Source organism: Diachasma alloeum, unplaced genomic scaffold (assembly GCF_001412515.2).
Source record: "Diachasma alloeum isolate Michigan unplaced genomic scaffold, Dall2.0 Dall_scaffold_00359, whole genome shotgun sequence".
In the NCBI taxonomy this organism is placed as follows: Eukaryota; Metazoa; Arthropoda; class Insecta; order Hymenoptera; family Braconidae; genus Diachasma; species Diachasma alloeum.
Genome location: NW_021680498.1, coordinates 968,293 through 992,293, shown reverse-complemented (window position 1 = coordinate 992,293; position 24,001 = coordinate 968,293). Strand labels below are relative to the sequence as shown.

The following is a 24,001-nucleotide window of genomic DNA, read 5'->3' as shown; positions in this document are numbered from 1 at the left end:
CCACTAAAGACTCTCCATTACTCTATTCCCACAAATAATTTCTTATCAATAATCTGCCTAAGACAGTGACCGAATTCAACTAATAAACCCTAATTACACATAAAGAAGGATCTTCCCTCCATTATAATTATAGATAAATAAAGAACTTTTCCCTTCGACATAATTCAATTATAAATTTAACTACAAAATTCAATTATAATTCCTTTCTCTCTAATTGTCTATTTAAAAAATATTAAGTAATCATTGATTCTCAGCTATGATTCAGGGAGGTTACGATGCCTAGGTACAGGGACGCCACCGCGAGGTGGCGCAGCAACTAAATTCTTCCACTAAAGACTCTCCATTACTCTCTTCACACAGATAATTTCTTATTAATGATCCGTCTGATGCTCTAACAATAACCCCTATCCGTTGTTCCTCAAGATAAATTTCGACTCTGAATTTTACCGTTTTTATATTCCCCCGATATCAATCATATGACTACACCGCATTCCAATATTTCTCCAAGAGATTTTTTCCCCATGTTTGGTTTGTTCCGGAGAACGGTCCAGAGCCGTATTGATACAGTTCTATCGATAGACAATCAACCGACTCCGGGGCGGTATAATTCGTTACAAAAGACTTAGGACGCGTTCCAGCGGGAATACAAGACAAGGAGGGAGAGAATGGGGCCAGTGTGGCGGACAGAGACGGATGAAAATCGAATATGAAAAAATGAGGAGCTGAGGAACAACGTCTCGAGGAGGCTCAATGCAGAGTCATTGTCGGGTGGGCCTTTTGTAAAGTCGAGGTATAGGCCAACATTTCCAGTCGCCTTTGAAGATCTTCGGGCGAGATGCACTTCTCTAATCCCTGTGTTCATTAATTTTCAAAATATCGGTAACAATTGAGGGGGGTATCGAGGGATAAATTCTTGTTGATGATTTATTGTGTCACGTATTTTTGATAAAATTTTATGAGATTATGTGCATTTTTTAGAATTTCATAACGAAAAAATTGTTTTAGAATTAGAATTAGAGATTTTTTCGAATTAGAATTTCATGACGAATGAAGCATCCGTTGTTTGATTCAGACACTTTTCTGATCATTATCAGGAAAAACTTGCTTTATTCACACACGCGAAATTTACGCATATGAATAGTGAGATAATCCAATGAATTATAGATCTGTCTATGATAGATTATCAGATAAAAAAACTGGTCTGATGCAGAAAATTTTGGTCTCAAGATGTGAACATCTCTCATAAACTGAAGCTAAATGATAAATACTTCATTCGCAGTTGCAGGGTTGCTACCACATCGTCATCGTTATTCTGTTCAAAAATGAATGTCTTGTATTTGAGTAATGAATATCCGAAACGACAGACAAATAGGAATCTCGTTGAGTCATTCATACAAATTTCTCGAACCAAAACTGTAGCTATTCGGTCCTCATTTTGCCTCGCAAACCTTTTCCAAAAAATATCTGAATCTGTATTTAGGGTATAAGAATTGTCCCAAAGTGTTCGATCTTTTGTCAGTGGTTATCCAGAAAAAATTCAACCGAAAAAACTAGAGCGATTTGTCGCCAAGTCAGAGGCCTAAAAACAGGACAGAAGATGAGACCCGATATGCGGATTGAGGAGATTTAAAGATTATAAGGACGGGCTTTACTGGACGTGTCTAATCTCCCGGTCGATTCAAGGATCCGTCGACTTAGTGCACTCTCCCGGGGCTGACCGATTGCTGCTGAACTACTGATAAAGCCCCATTCCACCCCGAGTTGTCCCCATGTCCCCGTTATCGGAAAGATCACGCGAGAAATAAGGTTGTAATATCTGGAATGTCCTGAATGGATATTAAGGGGTTGTGGTGCGCGCGCCACGCCAGATATCTCCATCGGAGGAATTTACAATCGAGATATCTCGGGTAGATAGCCACCCCGCAGGAGCGGGATTCCACTGAGACGATGGACAATTCAAAACTCAGTCCGTCATTTTGCTTTGATCATGAGTCGGATGGAATTCTCGTCATGGGGGACGAATGACTGGCTAAATAACTAATTTGGTTCTAATGAAATCATAATATATGCAGTAGAAAAAGAAGTGTCTGAAATTAAGACATTAAGACATGCATTCTGGAAATTCTAGATCTTGAATGGAAACAAATGTCTTAAATTCGGTGACTTGTATTCAAGACATTATGAAAATGTCAAACGATTTGTTTTTACGTGGAAATTTTCCAGAAATTATAATTATAAATAAATGAACAACTTTTTCCCTCGACATAATTTAATTATCAATTTAACTACGAAATTCCGTTGTAATTCCTTTCTCTCTGACTGTATTTTCAAAAAGTATTGAATATTAAATAGAGGTTACGACGACTAGGTACAGGGACGCCACCGCGAGGTGGCGCAGTAGCTAAATCCGCTCAGTAAAGACTTTCCACTGCTCTCTTCACACGAATAATTTCTTATTAATTATCTGGCTGATGCCCCAAAACTAATTTCGACTATTCGTTCTTCCACAAGATAAATTTCAATCATATATGTTATTAAACATGAAAAAGCATACAGGAAAAACGTCTGATGCATTTTAATATTATTTCAATAATTATTTTCGTGATCAGGGGTTAAATCGCGAGTCCGCGCCTGGGTCAATTTGCATTAAATGTGCATAAGGTCATGTTTTGGTCTACATTACCTCAATTTTGGTTGCATTGATAGCCTCCAAGGTCTTGAGCTTCTCAATCTCATCCGGCGAATTTTTCTCCGAAGTCGAGGGACTCTGACTCGTCTGATCCGGATCCACGAGAGGAAGACCCAAGTCGACGTCCTGCTTCCACAGCACCTCGATGAGATCCATATCCTGCAACATCAAACAAACAATTCAATAACCAACAATTCCACCAGATGACCCAGCACTAAGTAATGAAGCCAGTCAATTCCCTCAATTATAAAACATCCGGGCATTAACCGGAACAAATCCAACGATTTTCACCGGTCATTTGACACAATCATCACGGTTCAAACGCCTGCATGAATCATTTTTACTTGTATTTTTTTGCTACTACCAGTGGGAAGACTACAATGACAACTTTCCAATTTCACTTCCAGGTTCAACCGGGAAATAATTATGAACGAAGATGTGAACTGAAGGTGTTTTGATTATGGGAAATAAATTATTCATTTATTCCAAATGGGGAATTTTACACGATAATAAAGTCATTCTCTTCGCTCTCTAAATAAGACATTGGGATAATCATAAAGTTTAATTAAAGTTAAATTTTGAGTGAGTCAATTGTTGATATTACTCATCAATTCTTTAATTATTAAATTAATCATCAATTTGAATATTCAAGTTCTGAATGATTTCTATCAATAATCAATTTAAATTTCAAATTCCGAATTATTTTATCAATCGATAATTAAGTTCGGAAGATTGACGATTATTTGGCTAATCGAAAAATACTTTTATGACATTTAGAAACCGTTGCTCAATAATTAATTGACAATTCCATGTTGTCAATTATTTAGTTAATAGTCAATTGAAAAAAAATTAATTAGCAATTACTATATTATTTTTCAAATTTCAATGGAGACGAGTAAATCTTAATTATTGTCACGTGTAACTTCTCATAATATTACTAAATTAATTATTGATGCCGCTGCTGTACATAATGATTTCATATCAAATTAATAGTCTTCATTTGCATCAAGAAAACACTTGTTTATTTCAATAGAACTATTAACATGACATGAATAAAAAGGAAATAAAAAAGGTTCAAGTTTGAACAAAATCTTCATTAGAACCGATTTGAATAAACCCATCCATTAAATTCCAACAAAATTAATTCAATAAATAACTCAAATTAAATAGTCCATTTTTCTGGGGCAAGAATGACTCAGAATGACAGTGACTTAATTAATTAAGTGAAACCAACATTTCCAAAAGGTCAAATTCAACTCGAAAATCAAATTAAATACCCGTTGTTTCCCCACAAATATTCAAACAAATTGAATACATGTATTATTCGATTAATCTAGTTTTGCGTGGGTTCAAACTCGTCGGCCATATTGACTCGACCCAGCGGGAGATCCATGCCACGCCGCGCCCACAGTCTATCCCATACACTATCGCAGCATGTATCGCACCTAACAACACGTCCCACCGCCGCTAGCATTTCTGTAGTAAACATGAATATTACATTATCGTCATGAAGAATTTTATTGCGCCACGAGGAAGGGCGGTTTGAGGAGGAAAATCGAGAGTTCGTCGGGCCGCAGAGACGCTGCAACGGATCAATTCCCGACGGAGGACTCTTCGGCAAGAAGAATCGGCTGAGCATTCCCTACAAATTGCTCGGTAATCTTGTTACAGCGTTAGGGTTCTCGGGGGGATGGAGGATACCCGTAACTAACGCAACAACCCTTTTCCTCGAATGGTGGGATGTACCTGACTCCCTCGAGTCAATGATTAAATGTCTCTAATGGAGGCTCGCGAGCCGACAGGGGAAAACACGGTAAATGTTATTCTTTTTGTAAATTTTTTTTTTGTTGAAATCATTTTGACGGTTCTGACATGTTGACATTTTTTAAATTCACTGTGAATTTATCATTTGGACGGTCTCAAGTATGAAGTTGGTTTTTTCATTATCGAAAATGTTATTTTTTTTTGTAAATCTTTTTTTTTGTTGAAATAATTTTGACGGTTTTGACATGGCGACATTTTTTTGTGAATTCATTATTTTGGCGGCCGTAAGGGTGAAGTTGGTTTGTTATGTTAGAAAAAATTTGAAAACTGTAATTCCGTGGAATTATAAATTTTTATTAATTTTGAGGGAATAATTGAGCTGAAATTTTTAGTTTTCTATGGGATTTTAACAAGTTATGAATTTTTCAATGTCAACATTTTTTGAAATTTCAATGGAGCTGTTAAATTTTCAAGAATTGCACGAGGAATGCACAGGAAAATTAGGAAGTTCTCGTGAAATTCAATGAAATTTCAACTTTTTGGAGGATAAAATAAAAAATTCCCAAACTCACTAGAATTTTGAATTGATTAAAAATTCGAGAATATGCTCACATGAATTTTCCTGATTTGTGTTCATTTTCATGGAATAATTGAATTCAAATTTTTAGTTTTCTTCAATTTTTTCATCAAATTGTGAATTTTAAATAATAAAATTTCATGAAAATTCAGTGAAGCTGTAAAATTTTCAAAGAATTCCCTGGCAAATTCACCCAAAAATTTTCAATAGAGTATTTTAAATCGTTATAAAACATTTTTCAACTGTAGAAAGTTTCACAAAGTTGAATTAATTCAACAAAATTATTAATACGAATATTTTCCTACTAAATTTTTTCAAAAATTGTCTCCACGACGAAAAAATTTCTTTATTAAATGAATACCTAATCTAATTCGAAACAAATACACGATTCTTCGACGAAAACAAATTTTTGTAAACAACATAAATTTTTCTTAACATGTAATAATCCTTCATTCGGATAAATCGTTAATTGGAATTTAATACAGAATTTATTTAGAATGCCTTAATTAGTAATTTCATACAACTAAAACATTAAATTGAACCAAAAAGTTCGATTTAATTTATTTACGTCATATCTGCGAGCGATCGCCTCCACAATTCACAGAAAACAATCTATTCTTCACCAGAATAAACAAATGATTGTTTCGACAACGAAGAGAATAAATTTATCAACATGTAACAATTCTTCATTGGGACCAAATAAACCATTTATTTAATTGAAATGCATTTCTCTGTGAGTTATTGACTTCACAATTTGTGAGATGCAACTTGTAAAATAATGAAGCAAAAGTCACAACCTGCGCGAGGTTTTGAGGGGTCTCTCGAAAATCCCTAGGCGACAACCCCATAAATTACTTAGTATTCGCGGTATAGTTGCAAGTGATGGCACTGAAGGCTTTGCGGTGAGCCAAAGTTGTAGCATCGACCGCTAATGGAGCCTCAGGGGGTGCGTCACGCCCATCTTCTGGGTTTGAAAAGAGAAAAAGCCTTTCTTTACTATTCTGACCGCACTCTTACCTCAAAGACGTCAGTTCTACAATAAATCGTAATGTATTGGGATGAAAAATTGCTTTGGCGCAATGGGCTCATGCGCAGCAGAATAAATCATGGGGCTTATTACTTCCGCAGTGCTAAATGCTCGCACGAATTAATTGAATTCTTAACTATTAACGATTTTCAGAATTTTCGAGATTTATTTGGAATGAATGCTTTAGGTTTACAGGATTATGTCCATTTTATTAGAATAAATAAATAACATTCAAAGAAATATTTTATAATCAATGGATGCATTCATTCATTGTTAAATTTTTAATTCTATTGATTTTTCAGAGAATTTTGGAATTTCATGATTGAAATTTTATAATTATTCATTTATTTTATTATTAACAGTTTTATCAAGAGACGATTTCTTTGAAGATGGAAAAAATTCCATAGAAATTCCCAATTCTATAAAGAAATCAATGAAAACTGTGAATTTCAATTTAATTATTCCTCAAATTGAAGGAAAATTCACAGTTTCCTTTGATTTTTTCATCGAAATGTCAATTTCAATGACAAAATTCATTCAAATTACAACGGAATTAGCACTTGGGAAAAATTTCCAAGAAGTGTACCGTGAATTAGAAAAAAAACTGTCGTCTAAAATTGTCTCATAATTTTGTTTGAAATTTTTTAAGGACAAAACTGACTTTCTCCTCCATTTTACGAAAAAATCTCCCGCAAAGGTCGTTGCAATTTTCGGTATTTATTCGGAATAAATGTTTTAGAAACAGAATCAGAATTCAAAGAACTATTTCATAATTAATGAATGGATTCATTAATTATTAAATTTTTAATTCTATTGATTTTTCAGTGAATTTGGGAAATTCATGATTAATAAATGATTTGCTCAAATTTCATGGTTGAAATTTTACAATTATTCATTCATTTTATTGTTAACATTTTCATCAACAGACGATTCCATTGAAGATGAAAACAATTCCATAGAAATTCCCAATTTCATGAAAAAATCAATGAAAACTGTGAATTTCAATTTAATTATTCCTCAAATTTAGGTAAAATTCGCAGTTTCCTTTGATTTTTTTCATCGAAATGTCAATTTCAATAACGAAATTCATTTAAATTTCAGCGGAGTTAGCACTTGGGAAAAATTTCCAAGAAGTGTACCGAGAATTAGAAAAAAAACTGTCGTCTAAAATTGTCTCATAATTTTGTTTGAAATTTTTTAAGGACAAAACTGACTTTCTCCTCCCTTTCACTACAAAATCTCCCGCAAAGGTTGTTTGTGCCTCGTTTATTCCCCATTAATTCCTCCTCAATTCTCTCCATCCATAATAATTCCCCTTAAAAAAATATTTCAGTGTCCAAACATCATGCCCACACTCTCCTTGTCCTCCCAAACGTAAAGAAAATCCCGTCTCAGGCGAGTGCCCCTCCAAAAATGTTCCACATTCTCTAATCATTTTCGTGTTTTTCCTCCGTGTAACGTAAAAACCTCCCATCCGTTCATAATCCCGCACGAAAAAATTTCATATGAATTTCTATACAGAAAAACCTAACGAATTCGATTTTTTTATTCTGTTGAAATAGGTTCTATGGAAATTCCTCGATTAAAAATTTTTTGTTTGTTTGTTTGTTTCTTTTATGAAAAGAGAATAGAGCGGAAAAAATTAGAGAATTTATGTCGAGTGCAGGGAAAAAAAATTTCATTTCCAGGGACATTTCATTAATTTTCAGGAATGTATTCCCTATTTTCAGTCATTTCTATCACTGGAAATAGGTGAAAAAATCACTGAATTCCAGAATTTTGTAATCATTGAATTTCATAAATTTTTAAAAGTCAGTGATATTTTCTAAACATTAAGCCTCTTTTTTCTGTGAGGAATTCTCAAATAAAAAATGTAAGAAGCGAAATTCTAATGATTTTTTTTATTGAATATTGTTTTTATTGAATTCTCCAACAGAATTAGCCAAAAACTAATGAATTTTTCAAAGAAAGTTCCATTGAACTCCAATAGAATTTTCAATCGAATTCGCTGGGTTTTTCCATAATTTTTTTTCTATGAAATTTTATAAAAAGTCAAAATTCTAATGATTTTTTTCTGTGAAATAATTTCTATTGAACACTCTATTACAAAAACGAGGATAAAACTGCGGAATTCTTCAATAGAATCAACCAAAATAGAATTCCAATAGAATTCGCTGGGTTTTTCCATTAACTGTTTCTCTATTTAATTTTACAGAGAAATAAAATTCTAACGATTATTTCTACAAACTAATGTCCATTGGAAATTTTCTATCAAAAAAACGAGGAGTAAAACTATATTAATTCTTCGATAGAAATCCAACAGAATTTTTTATCGAATTCTCTGGGTTTCTAACACAATTTTTTCGTGTGTGATCCATGTTTTCCCTCCGAAAAAAAAAAAAAAAAAAAAAAAAACCATGAAAGTAATGAGTCGAGCCTCGTCGAGACACACCCCTCCGCAAAGGGCCGGTCTTGACGTCGAACCCTCGGTGAGGGCGCAGAGGCATTAATTTCCATGTTTTTAATTACCCTGGCGTTGCGAGAGGGCGCACACGACGAGCCCTGGCAATGGCGGCCCTGCCGCTTTTTCCGGGGATCCAATGGTGGGGGAGTACGACTATCCGTGGATCGGAGGAGGTCAAGAGGGGGAGTTTGATTAATGATCCTGCCGGGATCGAAGAATGAGGGGGGCGCGTATCCTAGGGGACGCCAGTGCCGCTTTCATGCTTTTCGTTCGTCTCCGGAGAAGAAAACGTCTTGAGGTGGAAAATTTTTTGTTGTGAGGATTGAAAAATGTTGTTTTTAGATGTTTTTTTTTATGTTTGTCATTTTATTTTACTCGTTTTAGGGTATTTTATATCTTCAGACCCAGAGAAAGCATTTGAATCCAATGAAATTCTATTTTACCATTTTCTTTGTCAATTTCAACAACATTTTAGTTGAAACTATTTGAATTGATGTATTTATTTTAATGAAAGTGCTTTAATATTATTAAATCAATAACTAATCAATTCTAAATTAAGGATTATTAAATGTTAATAAACTCTGTCTTTTCCGTTTAAATAATAATGTCATTTGTAATTAATCAAGTTTATGTTTGAATGAAAGAAACATTTTCTTATATAAATAATTTTTTTTAGCTGTTTGGTTAAATTTGGTTAAATAAAAAAAAGTATTGATTTGATATGAATAAAAATCAATTTTAAGTTTGAACAAAAGATTTGTGACGACTATTTCACTCTTTACTTGAAATTTTTCTGTGTTATTCAACAATATTTTTTACATAAATTAATAATTATAAAATTATTAAATGTTAATTAATTCCTTTTCTTCGCTATCTAACCAATTTCGATTGCCGCTAATGAAGGCTTTATTTCGAGTAAAGAAACATTTGTTTATTAATTACTAATTAAAAAAAAATGAAGTGAAAAAAAAATTAAAATTAAAATGAATTAAATAATTAATTGTTAATTATTATTGATTGGATGTCAAAGAAAACTTGAATAACAATTATGTTTAAGGTTAAATAAACCTTCATCAAGTACTTGAATAAATTCATCATTTATTTGATAAAAAAAATTAATTTTGTTTAAATAAACTATTTCTTTCGCTGCATAAAAATTCAATGTTTTTTCCCCTCGAATTCTGATATTATTTAAACGGTTTTGATAATCCGTACGCTCGCGATTTTTGGCGAACACGCGGGGGTGGGGGAATTACGATAGCAATCGCTGGAGAGTGTACAACTGACGGAATGAAAGTGGACGCATCTAGAATGTTACGATCGAAATCATTAATCAAGCTTGACTCATAGCCCGTCCACTATTCAACGTTATTTCTGTCCTCACGGGTCCTCTATAATAACATCCGTGGCTTATCTCATCACGGTTATTCCAAGGATACATAAACTCGATGAATAAATAAATTAGAAAACTAATCTTTTCGGTGAGGGGTTCAAATTTGAAGCATTCCATCTTCTATCTACAAAGAACGAGAGTTTCGGGAAGTTATTTTATATCGAAATATATCGAAACTGCTGACGAAATATAATCCTCGATTCTGATTGGCCAATGAGTCGCTGAAAAAACGTGCGGTATTTTCAAATTGTCCTGCAACATTTGATTAATTTTTTTCGAGGTATTATTCAATTTTATAATAAATTGATGAGGTTGTATGAAATTCAGTTAATTTGAAATTTAAATAAAGAGAATAGAGTTCTTCAGTTTTCAATTTTAATTATTCAAGTCTTAATTTTTAATTTCACTTCGTAATTCGTAATTAAAGTGTTGATCTCTTTAATTCTTAAAGAATTATTTGAAAAATTGTTGCAAGAATTGTAAAAATAAATTCTTGAATAATTAAACAGAATTAGTTCTTAAAGAATTATGAAGAAACAATTCTTAAAGAATCAAGAATTTAATTCGAAAATTCTCCCAACCACACGACAACAACAAATTGTTGAATATTAATTCTCCCTCTCTCTGCATATATCTCGTGCACCTAGACTACAGTGAATACATCCGTGGGAATGAAATCTCCAGTCAATCGTGTTCCTGTGTCTCGTTCTGCCGCGCGTTAGAACTGCAATTCACTGGGTAATCACGAGGGAACGGGCATCGATCACGCGGTGACATCCGCTGGTGTCAAAATATTTCCACTGAGTCTCACGGATGAAATGGTTTACAGATTTGTGGATGGTGCATGTACCCCCCGAAATCCGGGGATTCAAAGGAGAGGTCTCTGGAGTCTAATCGATATAAAAATCCGAATCAAAATATGAGGAGTCTCGGGGCTCGATGTTTGGATCAACACAGTTAGTCATGGCATTCGTCAAAATGATGTATTTTTTTTTTATTTGAAGAAGAGAAAAAATTTGAAGATACGTAAATTTAAAAAAAAAAATTATTTCCCATCAATATAAAAAATTATCATTATTTTCATAATTGATGATAATTTTAATTATTATTAAAAAAAATTAATCCCGGGGAAAATTGTGGGTCCATTTTTTAATCTTGAAGACAAATGAAATTTTATTGTGCTGCTTCAGAATTTTTTCCATTCTGCATATCTTCGTACGTGTCCATTTTCATTTTATATTTCAGATTTTGGCTTCATAATTTCTGTTTCAAATAAACTAGATTGATTTAAACAATGCTGAGTAGGAGTATGAAGTAGTACAGAGACGCCACCGCAAGGTGGCGTCCTAGTTTAAACTAGTGCCTTATAGAATTTTTAATTAAAATCGTCTTAATTTCATAACTAGTGATATGGTAAATTAAGTTGAACAACAAACTAAAGACATTATTCAGAAATGCCTATTTACGTTAGAATTACCTCAACATCATCTTAAAATAGACTAGATTAATTTAAATGATGCTAAACAGAAATATGAATTAGTGCAGGGACGCCGTCGCAAGGTGGCGCCTCTGCGAGAACTCGTGTCTTAAAGCGAGCTATTAAAATCTCTTTCAAAATACACTAGACATTAAAAAATTTCAAACAGAATAATCAACCAACAATTTCATTCCCAACAATTTAATCCTCAAAAATTCCCCCATATTGACTCATTACTTCTTTCTCTTCGATTCTCAATACAACTGATCTCTCATTACCCTCGGATTATCCACGGACATCCCATCCCCGCAATTATTGATCAATAATGAAGATTATGCATCGATTCATCCGCTAATGAGCGACGAGGGGAGTGACTCAATTAACAGTCGCCCGCAGCTACTTTCGTCCGCAGTAATTAAACGAATTCTTCCAGCTTTTTTTTCAAATACGAATTTTATATTTCCAACCAACAAACCCCCTCGGGCTTTCACTTCCACCGCCCTCCCTCGTACCTTTCTCTTCCCATTTTCATCTCCTTTTTGAAAAAAAAAAGTCCATCTTCCGCTCGGCATCATTAGTCATTCGCGGAGCGATGTCTCTTCGGCGCACTTGAAAGCCGACTGACTAAAGTATTCGTGTAGTATTCAAATGGTCGGCTAACAGGGTGGTTAAGGTGTTTATGGTAATCTCATAAAGCGCCGAAGGTGGTCTCAAAGGTGGACATCGTAAAAAAATGAAGTTTAATCATTTTTACGGATCTGAGGCGACAAATTTCGAACATCATTTTTCAATTTTCGTCGTTCATTTGTATTCTGCCTCCTCTTGGATAATTGATAAAGTAAACTGAGACGAAAAAATTTCGTCAAGAGACATTGTACTTGCATGAAAGACGAGGATATTTTGTTTATGACAAAAAAGTGATTTCTCAAAGTAAATCTAGTTAAATAAATTTATTCAATAGTTTTTCAGTCTCAAATTTGTGTCACACGACGAAAAAATTATTATCTGACGAATGTGAACGTCAGATAAGATGATTTTTTCTTGTCAATTTTCCAGTCATGAGTTTCGCGATGGAAATAAAGACGGAATTGTAAAAAAAAAATTTTTTCTCGGTGTAATTTTTGGGGGATTGAATTCAATATGACGGATATTAATGGGGGGAGTTCTGTCTGGAGGCTGGTGCCTTCGAATTCTCACTCTGAGATGTGTGACATATTGACGGGGCATGTGATACGAGACCACCGTCACCCGTCGATTAGAATCTTGATCTTTTTTAATTGAACGATATTGAACGAGTTGATTTGTCGTGAGAACAAATTGTTTCGGAGGAAAACAATGACGGAAATGATGATTTTTTAACAGAAATTATGTCCTATTGTATTATAAATGTTTTTTTAATTTTGTTAAATTTTTTCTGTACCTGGGGAGCGAATGATACGGGTTTGATGAATTTGCCATTGCAATTCGACTTCTTTTTATTTTAAATTTATTTTTCAAATTTCGAATTAAAGTAAAAATGTCGAGATTTTTTTTGTAGATAATTAATTTTCCAATGAAAAATCCAAAATATATTTTGTGTGAAATGTCATCATTTTACCATTGATTAAAAAAAAATATATATATATATTAAAAAATATACAATGTAGATTAATTTTTTTATTGTGTTATGTTTTGTTTTTTTTCTAATTTTTATAGAGAATTAAATTTTCAACAAAAAAGATATTTCCTGTCAAATTTTATCGGTCTATCACAATTTTTTTTTCAATAAAACAATTTTTAAAAAATATAAATCATAGATTGACAATTTTTTCGATTGTTTTACAAAAAAAAAATCTGTGAGTGCGTGAAAAAATTTCAAGAAAAATTTTGAGACTTGGAAAATGTTCTGTTCCTACGATTAGTGTTATTCCACAGCTCTGAGGCTTTACCGCGGCCAACGTTCACTCAACGCCATCTATGGCACGAATCACGGAATTTTAGAGACAACTGCGCTGGTAACAAGTTGAGATCCCGCGCGAGTGGGGTAAACCGGACTATCGTCCGTTGTCAGTATCTCCTGATAGAATAGTGCGAATTTTATGAATCAAATTTCCGTTAGAAGCTTAAAAATACCTTGGAAATGAAAAAAAAATTGGAAAAACCACTCAGTTGTTCTCAACTTATTGACAATTAAAAAAGGTCCATTTTACCCCATTCTCCCCTAATACAATAATTGCGGAAGTGTCCGGTAGCTTCAAATCCGGCGAAAAGCGTTCTTTTTTCTAATCTATTTTTAATTGACAAACTCCGTAAAAAATAATGACGAATACTGCGAATTTCTCCCCAGAAAATCCTGAAAGCTCCTAATCTTTGAATACAACACCTCAAACTCCACATTTTCCATCCATTCTCCATTCAATTATTACGAATGTTCATAATTATTCAATTTTTTTTTTCATCGCTTCCTCAATCGCAAGTCAGGGACAGATTGACGCACAAAAAGTTTCCAGGAACTCTTCTGACTGTGCAGTCACAAAAAGTTTATGTCCTACAAAATTGCAATGTACCCAGCGAAAAGGTTCACACGAATCAAACAAACTCTAGTCTAATCTAATAGTTCATTATAATAAAGATTTTATTTCAAATTGAACTTGATTTTTATTCGCATTTTTCACATCGAATAAATCGTTGTTTAAACACAAAAAAAATGTTCCCTTGATCCGAATAAAGACTGAATTATTAAAAAATGAAATTAATTTATTAACATACATAAAAATAAATAAATAAAAAAACAATGATAGTAAATCAAATGAAAGAAAATTTTTTAAAACTTAAAAATTTTGAAGAAAGTGGAATGAATAAAAACTCTGTGTCTTCAATAAAAATTAGCAAATAAACAACTTAATTATTAGTTAATGCAATTGATGAATGGAATACTACAGATCGCACTTTGATTTTTTTCTGTTCATCAGTCAGATAATTACGGGACAAGATTCCTCACCGACTTTGTATCACATTTTATATAAATTGTGCACGGGCATAAAAACGATTAGATCCCAGCGCAATCGAGGCAGTACGAACGACTAGACTTGAAAGATTGACGTAACAGTCTACACGTACACCGGCAACGTTTCGAGTTAATGCCACTAGCAGTTTTCCGTGTCTCTAGAGGGTCAAACAACTATTTTTTTTTTCACAATTTATCAAATTAACGCACCAAGTAGATAGCTAAAACTCTTTTTATCATTTGAAATTGATATTTCCTCAAATGAATGATTAAACAAATTAATATTTGAAAAACGGAAAACCTCCGTCACGTGCCAGTTTCTGCCACTTGGGAAGGCCATGTCCCAGTTATTGCCACCCTTCGGTGCCAGTTAATGTCAGGTGGAAAAATAACCCGCAGCAGTGAATTTGATCATTATCGAATAATAATGATCAAAATGACATTGGATCATCTATAAAATGCGAAATGAATCGAAAGATGGTATATATATCCTCCCATTGTTATAAATATATAGCGTCAAAGATTCTGATAGGTCAGCTTGCTCTCAAACACGAGTGGCAGAAATAGGGACACGGGTAATTGGGGTGGTGTCCCAGTAAGTGCCACTTGTTGACAGATCGCGGATACTTTGTTATTTAATTTTGAATGTTTGTAATTGTGCGATTGCGATAATTTTTTTCTGACTGGAGGAACAGAAAATTCTCTTTGCACTAAGATGATTTGTTTACTCAACCTCGATAAATTTTAAATTCTATCCATTAAACAATCGCTGAGGGCGGCAGGAACCGGGACAGTGGCAACTAATGGGACATTTACGGTAACAAACACAGAAGCCCCCAGAATTATTATCTAAACGTAAAGAAATCTGGAGAACGTACCGGCATTAACACTGCACAGTTGCTCATTATTGCGTCACAATTTTAATAAAAATCCTCGTTCTATCGTTATTACGCACACTAAAATGTCAACAAACGGTTAGACGACACCTGTTGATATCCCTGAACTTTTTTTTGCTAATTAACTTTTTTTTTTCGCTGATTGGGGGTGGAATTATGGACTTTATGGAGGTTGTTCCCACAGAGTAGACCCGGCAGCGCGGTATGCTTTTCTGATACTACCCGAGAATTATGAAAAAGCACTTGCAGACGACGAGTTGCGATATAGACTAGACTTCCACACAAGTCTGAGAGGGAGATAACGATATTCGCATGATTTATCTATATATCGCGATGCGTTCCGTGCCGTGATGATTGCTTTCATCACTTCTCTAATTATCAGTAAAAACAACGAAGTGGTAGATTGTGAGAGGAGTTTTTTGAAATTGATTTTTTATTGTGGAATGTTGCGTATATTCTTCCAATGGTCGTCTTCAAATCGTGAAGATTGAAGATGAATCATCAAACGCTATCATTTGATTTCCAGAAAATTCCAGAAAGAATTATAAATAAATTTATATTTTTTGTCTTGTTTTAATCGGACAGAAAAGTTATAATTCTGCTATTTTAGATTGCATCCGGCATAATTGTTATTAAAATTCAGAGCATTTTGGTTTTTAAATTGAGAATATTCTCGTTTATGAACTGATGATTTCCCACGTTTCTAATAATCAACTCATGTTTGAATTTTTTTTCAAATCTCTCCGGAATTTATGATTTTATCTCAATGTAATTTATCACTCTTTTGTTATTAAAATCTGTCACTTGACACCTTAACTTGATTAATGTTGAATGAACATTTCAGTGGTCCCGAATATTTATTCCTTATCCCTTTCGTAATTCTAGAATATTTTTCATTTGATATAAATGATTTTTTAATCCTCAGTTTCGAACCAGACATCGGCATAATCATAATTTTTAATTGAAGTTAAATTTTTAATAACTCAATTGTTAATGTTACTCACCAATTTTTTTATCATTAAATTAACCTTCGATTTAAATATTTAAATTCCGAATTATTTTATCAATCAATAATTGAGAAATTTAAATGACCAATTATTATATTATTTCTCAAATTTCAATGAAGATAAGTCAATAGTAATTATTGCGAGGTGCAACTTCTCATAATATTACTCAATTAATGATTGATGCCGATCTATGTTTCAACCATTTCTTTTCTAAAAATTAAATCAAAATCATAAGTTTCTTAAAACAGTAATTTTATTCTGAAAACTCCCCAAAGAGAAAAATCAACGAAAAATTGTGAGGAAAATAAACTACAAATAATTGAAGTTGTAAAATAAAAAACATATCCTTCGTCTCGCATTTTTCCTCATTTCAATTTCAAATAAAAATTCCGGAAACACAATTTGTTTCTCCGATTACCTAGATTCTGCAGTAATTTTTCGTGCGATTTTTTTTTTTCTCCTCAAAGAAACTTTGTTTTCTCTGTGCACACGAAGTTCCAAGGAAAGGGAGCCGTCATTTCCATTTCTGGAACTGGTATTATAATGTCGGAATAGCCGGTGATTTCGTGCTAGTCCGGAAAAAAAAGAAACCGGTTATTTTTTTGTTTCAAACTCACCAGTCTGTCATTAAATTTTGCACTATATAGTTGACTCTTTACACGCAATAAACCTGATTGTTACGAGGGCTCAGGAGGGATTTGTTGCGCGTGTGAGTCGTCCTTGGAATTTGCAAGTAGAAAAACTATTTCATACGACTGGAAAAATTAAATTGTAATTAAAATGAATGTTGTAATTTTAAATTAATCTCTCAAAATCTGTTTGATTTGATCTTTATCGTGTTCGCAGATGCAGTTAATGCCGATTGAGGGTAGATATTTTACCGACAGACGGAGAGGTACCGGTAGTCGATAACGCAGAAATTGATATTCATCGCCCTTTGTGGAGTATGCAATTTTATTAATATTTCAAAATCAATTATATTATTTCAAAATCGCTGGGGCCTTCATCTATTGTACTAATGAGTTTACTACTTCAGTTTTAACATTTAAAAAATCATAAAAAGTTGGGTTTTGGTTTTTTTTTATTAATCAGAGAGTGACTGTAGTGAAATAGATTTTCAAAAATGTTCTCGTGACGCAATTCTCCACCGATTTTTTTAAATTATAGCTTTTCAACCGATTGACCCGATTTTTGGTTTGAAATTTCAGTGCGGTCTCCCCATAAATCGCGAAAAGAGTTTGAGGTACGAATTTTATTACTTTTTGTTTTAACAACGCAGGTCTTTGACAGCAAACTGCGCGTTTTAAAATGAAAATTATAGCTTGTGCGCAAAAGAGAAGTAGAAGAGTGATATAAATTAATACCGACTGTTTTTAACTTGCCGATTATTTTTAATTGCGTTGTTGGCAAATCAATGGTGAATTACGCAGAAAATCTGCTGGGAATTTTCGACATGATGTTTATGTTTAATATTAGAATTCCCTTTATTGTTGAATTTCTCAAACGCTCTTTGTTTAATGAAGAACTTGGACTTCTATTGGTTTATCATTCAGTTTATTGCGAATAATTTAACTTCCGACGACAATAATTTTTTAATCATCTTATGAATCTTTCTCAGAAATCGGACTTTCTAATTCATTCCGTTCCAATTAAATTGCATTTTGCATAGAATTATTTTTTCTAACAATCGTTATTTATAACTAAATTACTGAAATTGTTTAAACTTTCGGAAACCTTATTTTTTCGGCATAAATCAATTTCTGTTAAATTTCCGAATATGAATAAATTTGTTACGATTCCGAATAAACGATTTTTATGGTGGAAAATTAATTGTTCATAAATTATTTATAAAGACTGCTCATTATTTTCAAAAATTGCAACTTGTAAATTATCTCATCAACCTTTTTCCAAATGTCAACTTTCACTTTTTTCCGATTTTTAAAATGTTTTCCCAGACCTGCAAAGTTTAAATAATATAAAATCATTGTAAAATGTAAAGTTCTGATGGTTGACTACAAAAGTAGAAAAGCATTTCACTGGATTAAAAGTAGCTAAAGCACTTGGATATCCCTAAAACACTACGGATGCTGAAAACAATTCAGAATTCAAGAATAAATGTGGAGAATTTGAAAGTCCCGCGCGTTTCTTAGCGACTGACTTCACGTAACTCATTGACCAATCAGAATTGAGGATCAGCGGTCAGAGCGTTCGAATATATATCGATATTCTTGTTGCAGAGATCGCGAGGGGGATAATGGGCGATTGATCCACTGACCGATGGAGTTTGCGATTGTGACTTTAATATTTGCTTAATATGGCATTGTGTCTTTGTTATGTAAAGTTCAAGCAAAGTTTGGGCCCAGGTGGCACAAACGCTACGATGATACGATAATATGTATTTTTGACACAATAAAAACAAATGTGACCAATAAAAATAAACTAATGTCGATACAAAAAAAATTCCCGAAACTTCCATCTTTCGTAGAGAGAAATCGTCATCTCCCTGAATAGAATCGACATAATAGATTGAAACATCGGATGCTGTATTGTTTATTAACTAAATAAATAGTTCGATATTCACTGGAGATTTTAGCTTGACCAATTCAAATTTCTCAATCGTTTGCTAGACTTACGAATCACGCCAATATAATTCCTCTCGCCCCTACCGAATGCAATCCCCATTTTCTCAACACGCGATCATTCCACAAATGACTTACCTACAACAAACAGAAACAAAATACAATTAATACAATTAGCCAAAACGATCGACAACAGAAAATAACTCACAGAATATGAAAAACGAGTTTTCCCAGATCTCTTTTCTAGCTTTCGTAAATTCCCAAAAAAACATGTCTGTTTCTTTCTGACGTCACAAGTTATCAAGATAATTTAACATTCAACAAAATGTGAAGTCAGTTCATTCTGTTGAAGCAAAATTAGTCCTACGAAATCTATTTCAGTAGCGAAGTGGTAAAAGGAGATAAGTCAATTTTGACAATTGACCAGTTTTCCATCGATATCTCAGAATCTAAGGGAGATAGCGAAAATTTTGTCATAACCTTTTTCGTGGAGCCGATTGAGTACTACAACAAATGTCATTACGAAAATTTCGCCATCTCCCTTAGATTCCGAGATATTGATTGAAAATTGGTCAATAGTCAAAATTGACTCATCTCCTCTTACCACTTCGTTGCTGATTTGTTACTTCGGATCACGCCTGACGAATAAGATAAAATTTTGAACAGTTTCATAAAGAGATCAACCAATAGCATTTAATCCTCCAAAAGAATGGACATTAAACTAAATTTCATGATCGAAGGCGATTTTTCTTGCTCTCATTTTCCACTTGGCACATTAAATTACAAAAATGATGAATTCTCCGTACATCATCGGGCACAAAAACCGTGATCATCCTCGGATACTTCTTCTTCTTCCGCGCCATACCACCTGTGCACACCTTAACCTAACTAGGAAAATCCCCGAAAAGACAACGACACAATCGAGTAAACCGCGACAGCGCGTGTTCAGGTGTAGAAGAACATTCCCTGTGAGGATAGCGGGTATTCTCCGGTCCCCCTCGACCATTGGTCTCCAGGGTCACTCCGCGGGGCAGACATTACCATTAATTTCCAATGCTGATCAATGCAGATTTATGAATCGCTGGGTAAATATTACTTCCGACGTGGCATTGCGCTTCAGGTCAATTGAATTCGGCTCATCGATCAGAAATTGCTGTGAGGGCAACACGCTATTGACGTTTTTTATTATTGTATTGATTCGAAAAGTTTTCCTCTTTGGAAGTACGTGAAACGTGAGGTTTAGAATCCAAATTAATTGGATTTCATGATAGTTTGATGAGTTTTTTGAATGAATAAATAATTATTAATGATTTTTTTAATGACGAATATTGAATTCGTTGATTTTTATAGCAGAAAGACACTCTAAAAATAGAAAAAAATTGTTCAGAAACTCAATCAACAACTCAATTCAAAACTTGAAGTGCAAAGCAAGAATTAACTTTTTTAGAATGCGTGAGAAAAAAATTTCCACGCGAACAAACAACTGGAAATTCAATGCAACTGTCCTTCGTCAGCGAGCAATTGCGATTTTTGCTATTGCATTGGCTCGAAAAATTTTCCTTTTTGAAGACGCAAAACGTGAAAAATAAACTTTTCATTCTAAATAATTGGATTTAATGAGAGTTTGTTGGATTTGTTAAATGAATAAACAATTATCAGTGATTTTTTTAATGATGAATATTGAATTCATTGATTTTTATAGCAGAAAGACACTCTAAAAATACAAAAAATTGTTCAGAAACTCAATCAACAAGTCAATTACAAACCTGAAGTGCAAAGCAAGAACTAACTTTTTTAGAATGCGCGAGAAAAAAATTTCTACGCGAACAAACAACTAGAAATTCAATGTTACTCTCCTTCGTTACGCAACAGTCAATTATAATCTCAGAATAATACCCGATTCTCGATTCCGCATACTAGCTGTCCTTGTCCACTAATCAGTGAAGCGTCGTTAACGTCATGCAGCGAGAAATAAAAATTGAAGGTGAAGATATAAAATCTCCAGCTGTTATCAACAGTGGGTCAATCAGTCCGCGATAAGAGGCGGGAAGAATAGCACAGAGAGATGGGCCGATGGGCCACGTGACAACGTGTCATGTGTCAGATCTAACGCACGCGCATCTATTGCATCGCTGCAATCGTCTGTCGTGAGCCACGAGGCAAGGTACACGTGTGGACATGTATATGATGAAAACGTGTGATGTATTACCCCATCGCATTTTCTGTATTGCCATTCCTCTGGGAATGCATCCCGCGACATTCGTGCGACACAGTTGATTCAGAAGTTTCTGACTATTAATTTTGCATATTATGGACTTGATATACTTTTTTCCGTCTGACATTCCATTTTTCAATCAATTGTTTGTGATCATTCTTATTGCCAACAGCAATACGAACGATGAGAATCATCTGTCCCAATTTATCGTCAATACACTCCTATTATTGTGTAAATTAACAATTCCAATTTCAATTGAAAACCCGAGTTGAAAACCCGAGTTTGTAGCAAAGATGTCAGACAAGATATGAATGTTTTTTTGGGCTCAAACGAAAGAGCGGGTCGAGAAATGGCGTGCTAGGACCTCTAAAGATGGTTTTGAACCAGGGGAGACTCCTAGACGCCAACGTTCTATACATACTCCTAGACCCCATTGTCCTCCTAGATAATGATGTCACAACTCTGACGTTCAATTGAAAACAGGCATCATCTTTAGACATTTGTCATGTTTAGAAATTTTGTATTTGGATATTAATATTATTTGTTCAAAGTGAAAAAAACGATCATCATTTTCACTATATTGCATTCAGATTCTCCTATCCTTAACTTCAAAAATGTGAGATAATCTCATAATTCTAGCTATTAATTCTAATCAACTTTGTTCGAAGAAAACCTTAGTAAACGCAATATTAAGAAAGTAGAATTATTCTATTTTCCTCTGACCTAAATGATTTGGACAATTATGATTCGTTTATTCATGTTTCATAGAATGGTATTCAATTCTCTTTTGTTTGACGATTGTACTCATGAAAACCGCGTTACTTCCACCATTCGTTTCAGATATTCGTCATGTTCGAGTTCTTATTTTCGATTTGAGGTATTATCCACGCTTTTTTAGAACCGATGATTCTTTCATTTGATTTTTTTTAAAGAGAAGGTCAAAAGCAAAAGGTAAAATATCCCAAAAGCAAGTATATTATAAATTCTAATGTAGAAATTCCGGACCCTTGACAGACACACCGGGGATTCCCGCCGCTCCACCGCGCCATCTCTGAATTGTCATCCCCATGCCCAAGCGCCTCCCGCGAAATTCATCCAACATAGTCCTCCGTTAACTCGTTTCTTCATTCCTTTGATAAATCAACAAAAACACGTTTACGTACACCACAACCCGAAGGATGAAGATGTTGTTCCACGCGAATCGTCGAAGTAGGCATGCTGCCAATGCCAAGGACCGAGTGGTCATCAATTTAAAAGCCTTCAGTCGTCAAGAGACAAAAAAAAATGAAAAACAGAAATCCATTGTATTGTTTCCACACGAGTTTATTTTACACTCCTCTCGAAACGCGATTCATCAGTTGGCATAAATGTGACAGTGTTTACAGTGTCAGAAGCTCCAACTGGCGCATTGAACTCTAGTTCGCGAACAGTTTCCTTTGTCTCTCAGCCACGCGCGCTCGGCAATTTGACGTGGCGCCAGCTGCAGGCAAGACGCCAGTAGAAAAGTTATCAGATATGACAGGACATGATCATCTCCAATCGCGGGGCAAGCAAATTAATGAATATCAAAATCAATTGATCCCAGAGAGATTCGTAATTGCTGTTGAGTATTTCTGAAACAGCCTTCGCTGAATTTAGAATTTATTTTTGCGAGTGCAGCAATAAGAAACGATTTATCGTTTCGTCTGGAGAAGAAAAAGTGCAAGGGCGGTGGCTCAAATGCACACGCTAAATGAGGACGCATTTGCGGTGGTTCGCTAACGTCTTCAGTTTCACTTTTTATATTTTCAACTCGATATTTTTACAATCGAGGCCGTTGCACGCTCATTTGCAGAGAGAGACGAGTTTTTTTGCTTGTGTTTGCATTATTTTGGCAGTGATGACTTCAGTGCTTCGTAGAATTGCATTATGGATTTTTCTTTGTTCAGTTCCAGAAATTCGCGCGGATTTTTCAGAAATTTAATCCAGCATCGGGATAATATAATGCAAAATTAATATATCATTATAATAATATAATGCAAAAATTATGTTATTATTAACAGAATGGTCTATATTCATATATTCATTCAAGAAGTGAAATTAGGAAGAATTTGTTATTATGTGTTTATCTCGAGATTTGCAGAACGAAATTCGACAATTTTTTTTCGTTTTCAAGGTATTTTTTTAACCCTTAAAAAGGGACGTGATTTATTCAAATCGTATCATTTTTTCCAGAGAAATTCCTGATTTTATTTACCATTTATTCATGATGAATGAATAAGAGAAAAATGAGAAATGAGAAATTCATGATTTAATTTCATTCATTTATCTCAGAAACGACTGCTTTTGCGAAAAAATATTTGACGGAATTTTTATAAAAAAAATTTTCAGTTATTGAAAACATTTATTGACAATTCCTCCTAAAATTCCTCGCAAAATATAACAAAACGTTGAATTGATCATGAATAAAAAAAATCAAAATATGAATAAAGCGGTGAAGATCGATCAACCATATCAAAATACAACCCATAAATTAGTAATTCGATCAACGTGTAGACGGATGATGCGATTGTGCATGCAAGGCCGTTCACCACAGGTGGCCCACTGAGCCAGATAAGATGAAGTGCATGCGAGAGTGACTAGAGCGGAATGATCTCATAGCATTGCGTGTCGATGCCTTATAGCACCACGACATCGCCCCGACTACTTTGTTCGGCGGATCGGACAGGGGTCAATCAATTAAAGCACTCGCGCAACATCCATTCGTTCCTTTTTCGTCAGGAGCCGTCTCCAAGGTTTAGTTGGACACCACTTCCATTCCAATATCGGGGGGTACTAATGACAAACTCTTGTTTCATTGCCCCCATTGGCCAATTATGGAGAGGAGTGTCGATTAATTCGATGTAAACGGTTGTGAGGGAATTTGCATTCGGATTGGATGATACGAA

The 24,001-nt window shown here is 34.1% G+C and overlaps 1 protein-coding gene across 6 annotated transcripts in view; it reads right to left on the bottom strand.

The window, feature by feature from the left end:
* The window catches only part of LOC107041239 (segmentation protein cap'n'collar), a 97,461-nt gene that overhangs the window by 68,296 nt on the left and 5,164 nt on the right, over nucleotides 1-24,001 (bottom strand). For 4 of the 6 annotated variants that reach the window (XM_015261688.1, XM_015261689.1, XM_015261690.1 and 1 more), the window contains exon 2: nucleotides 2,684-2,848. In XM_015261688.1, coding sequence (XP_015117174.1) covers nucleotides 2,684-2,848 — 165 coding nt within the window. Of the gene's footprint in view, nucleotides 1-2,683; nucleotides 2,849-15,255; nucleotides 15,471-19,665; nucleotides 19,809-24,001 lie in introns of those variants that run through there. The other 2 variants (XM_015261692.1, XM_015261693.1) reach the window with 2 other exon arrangements.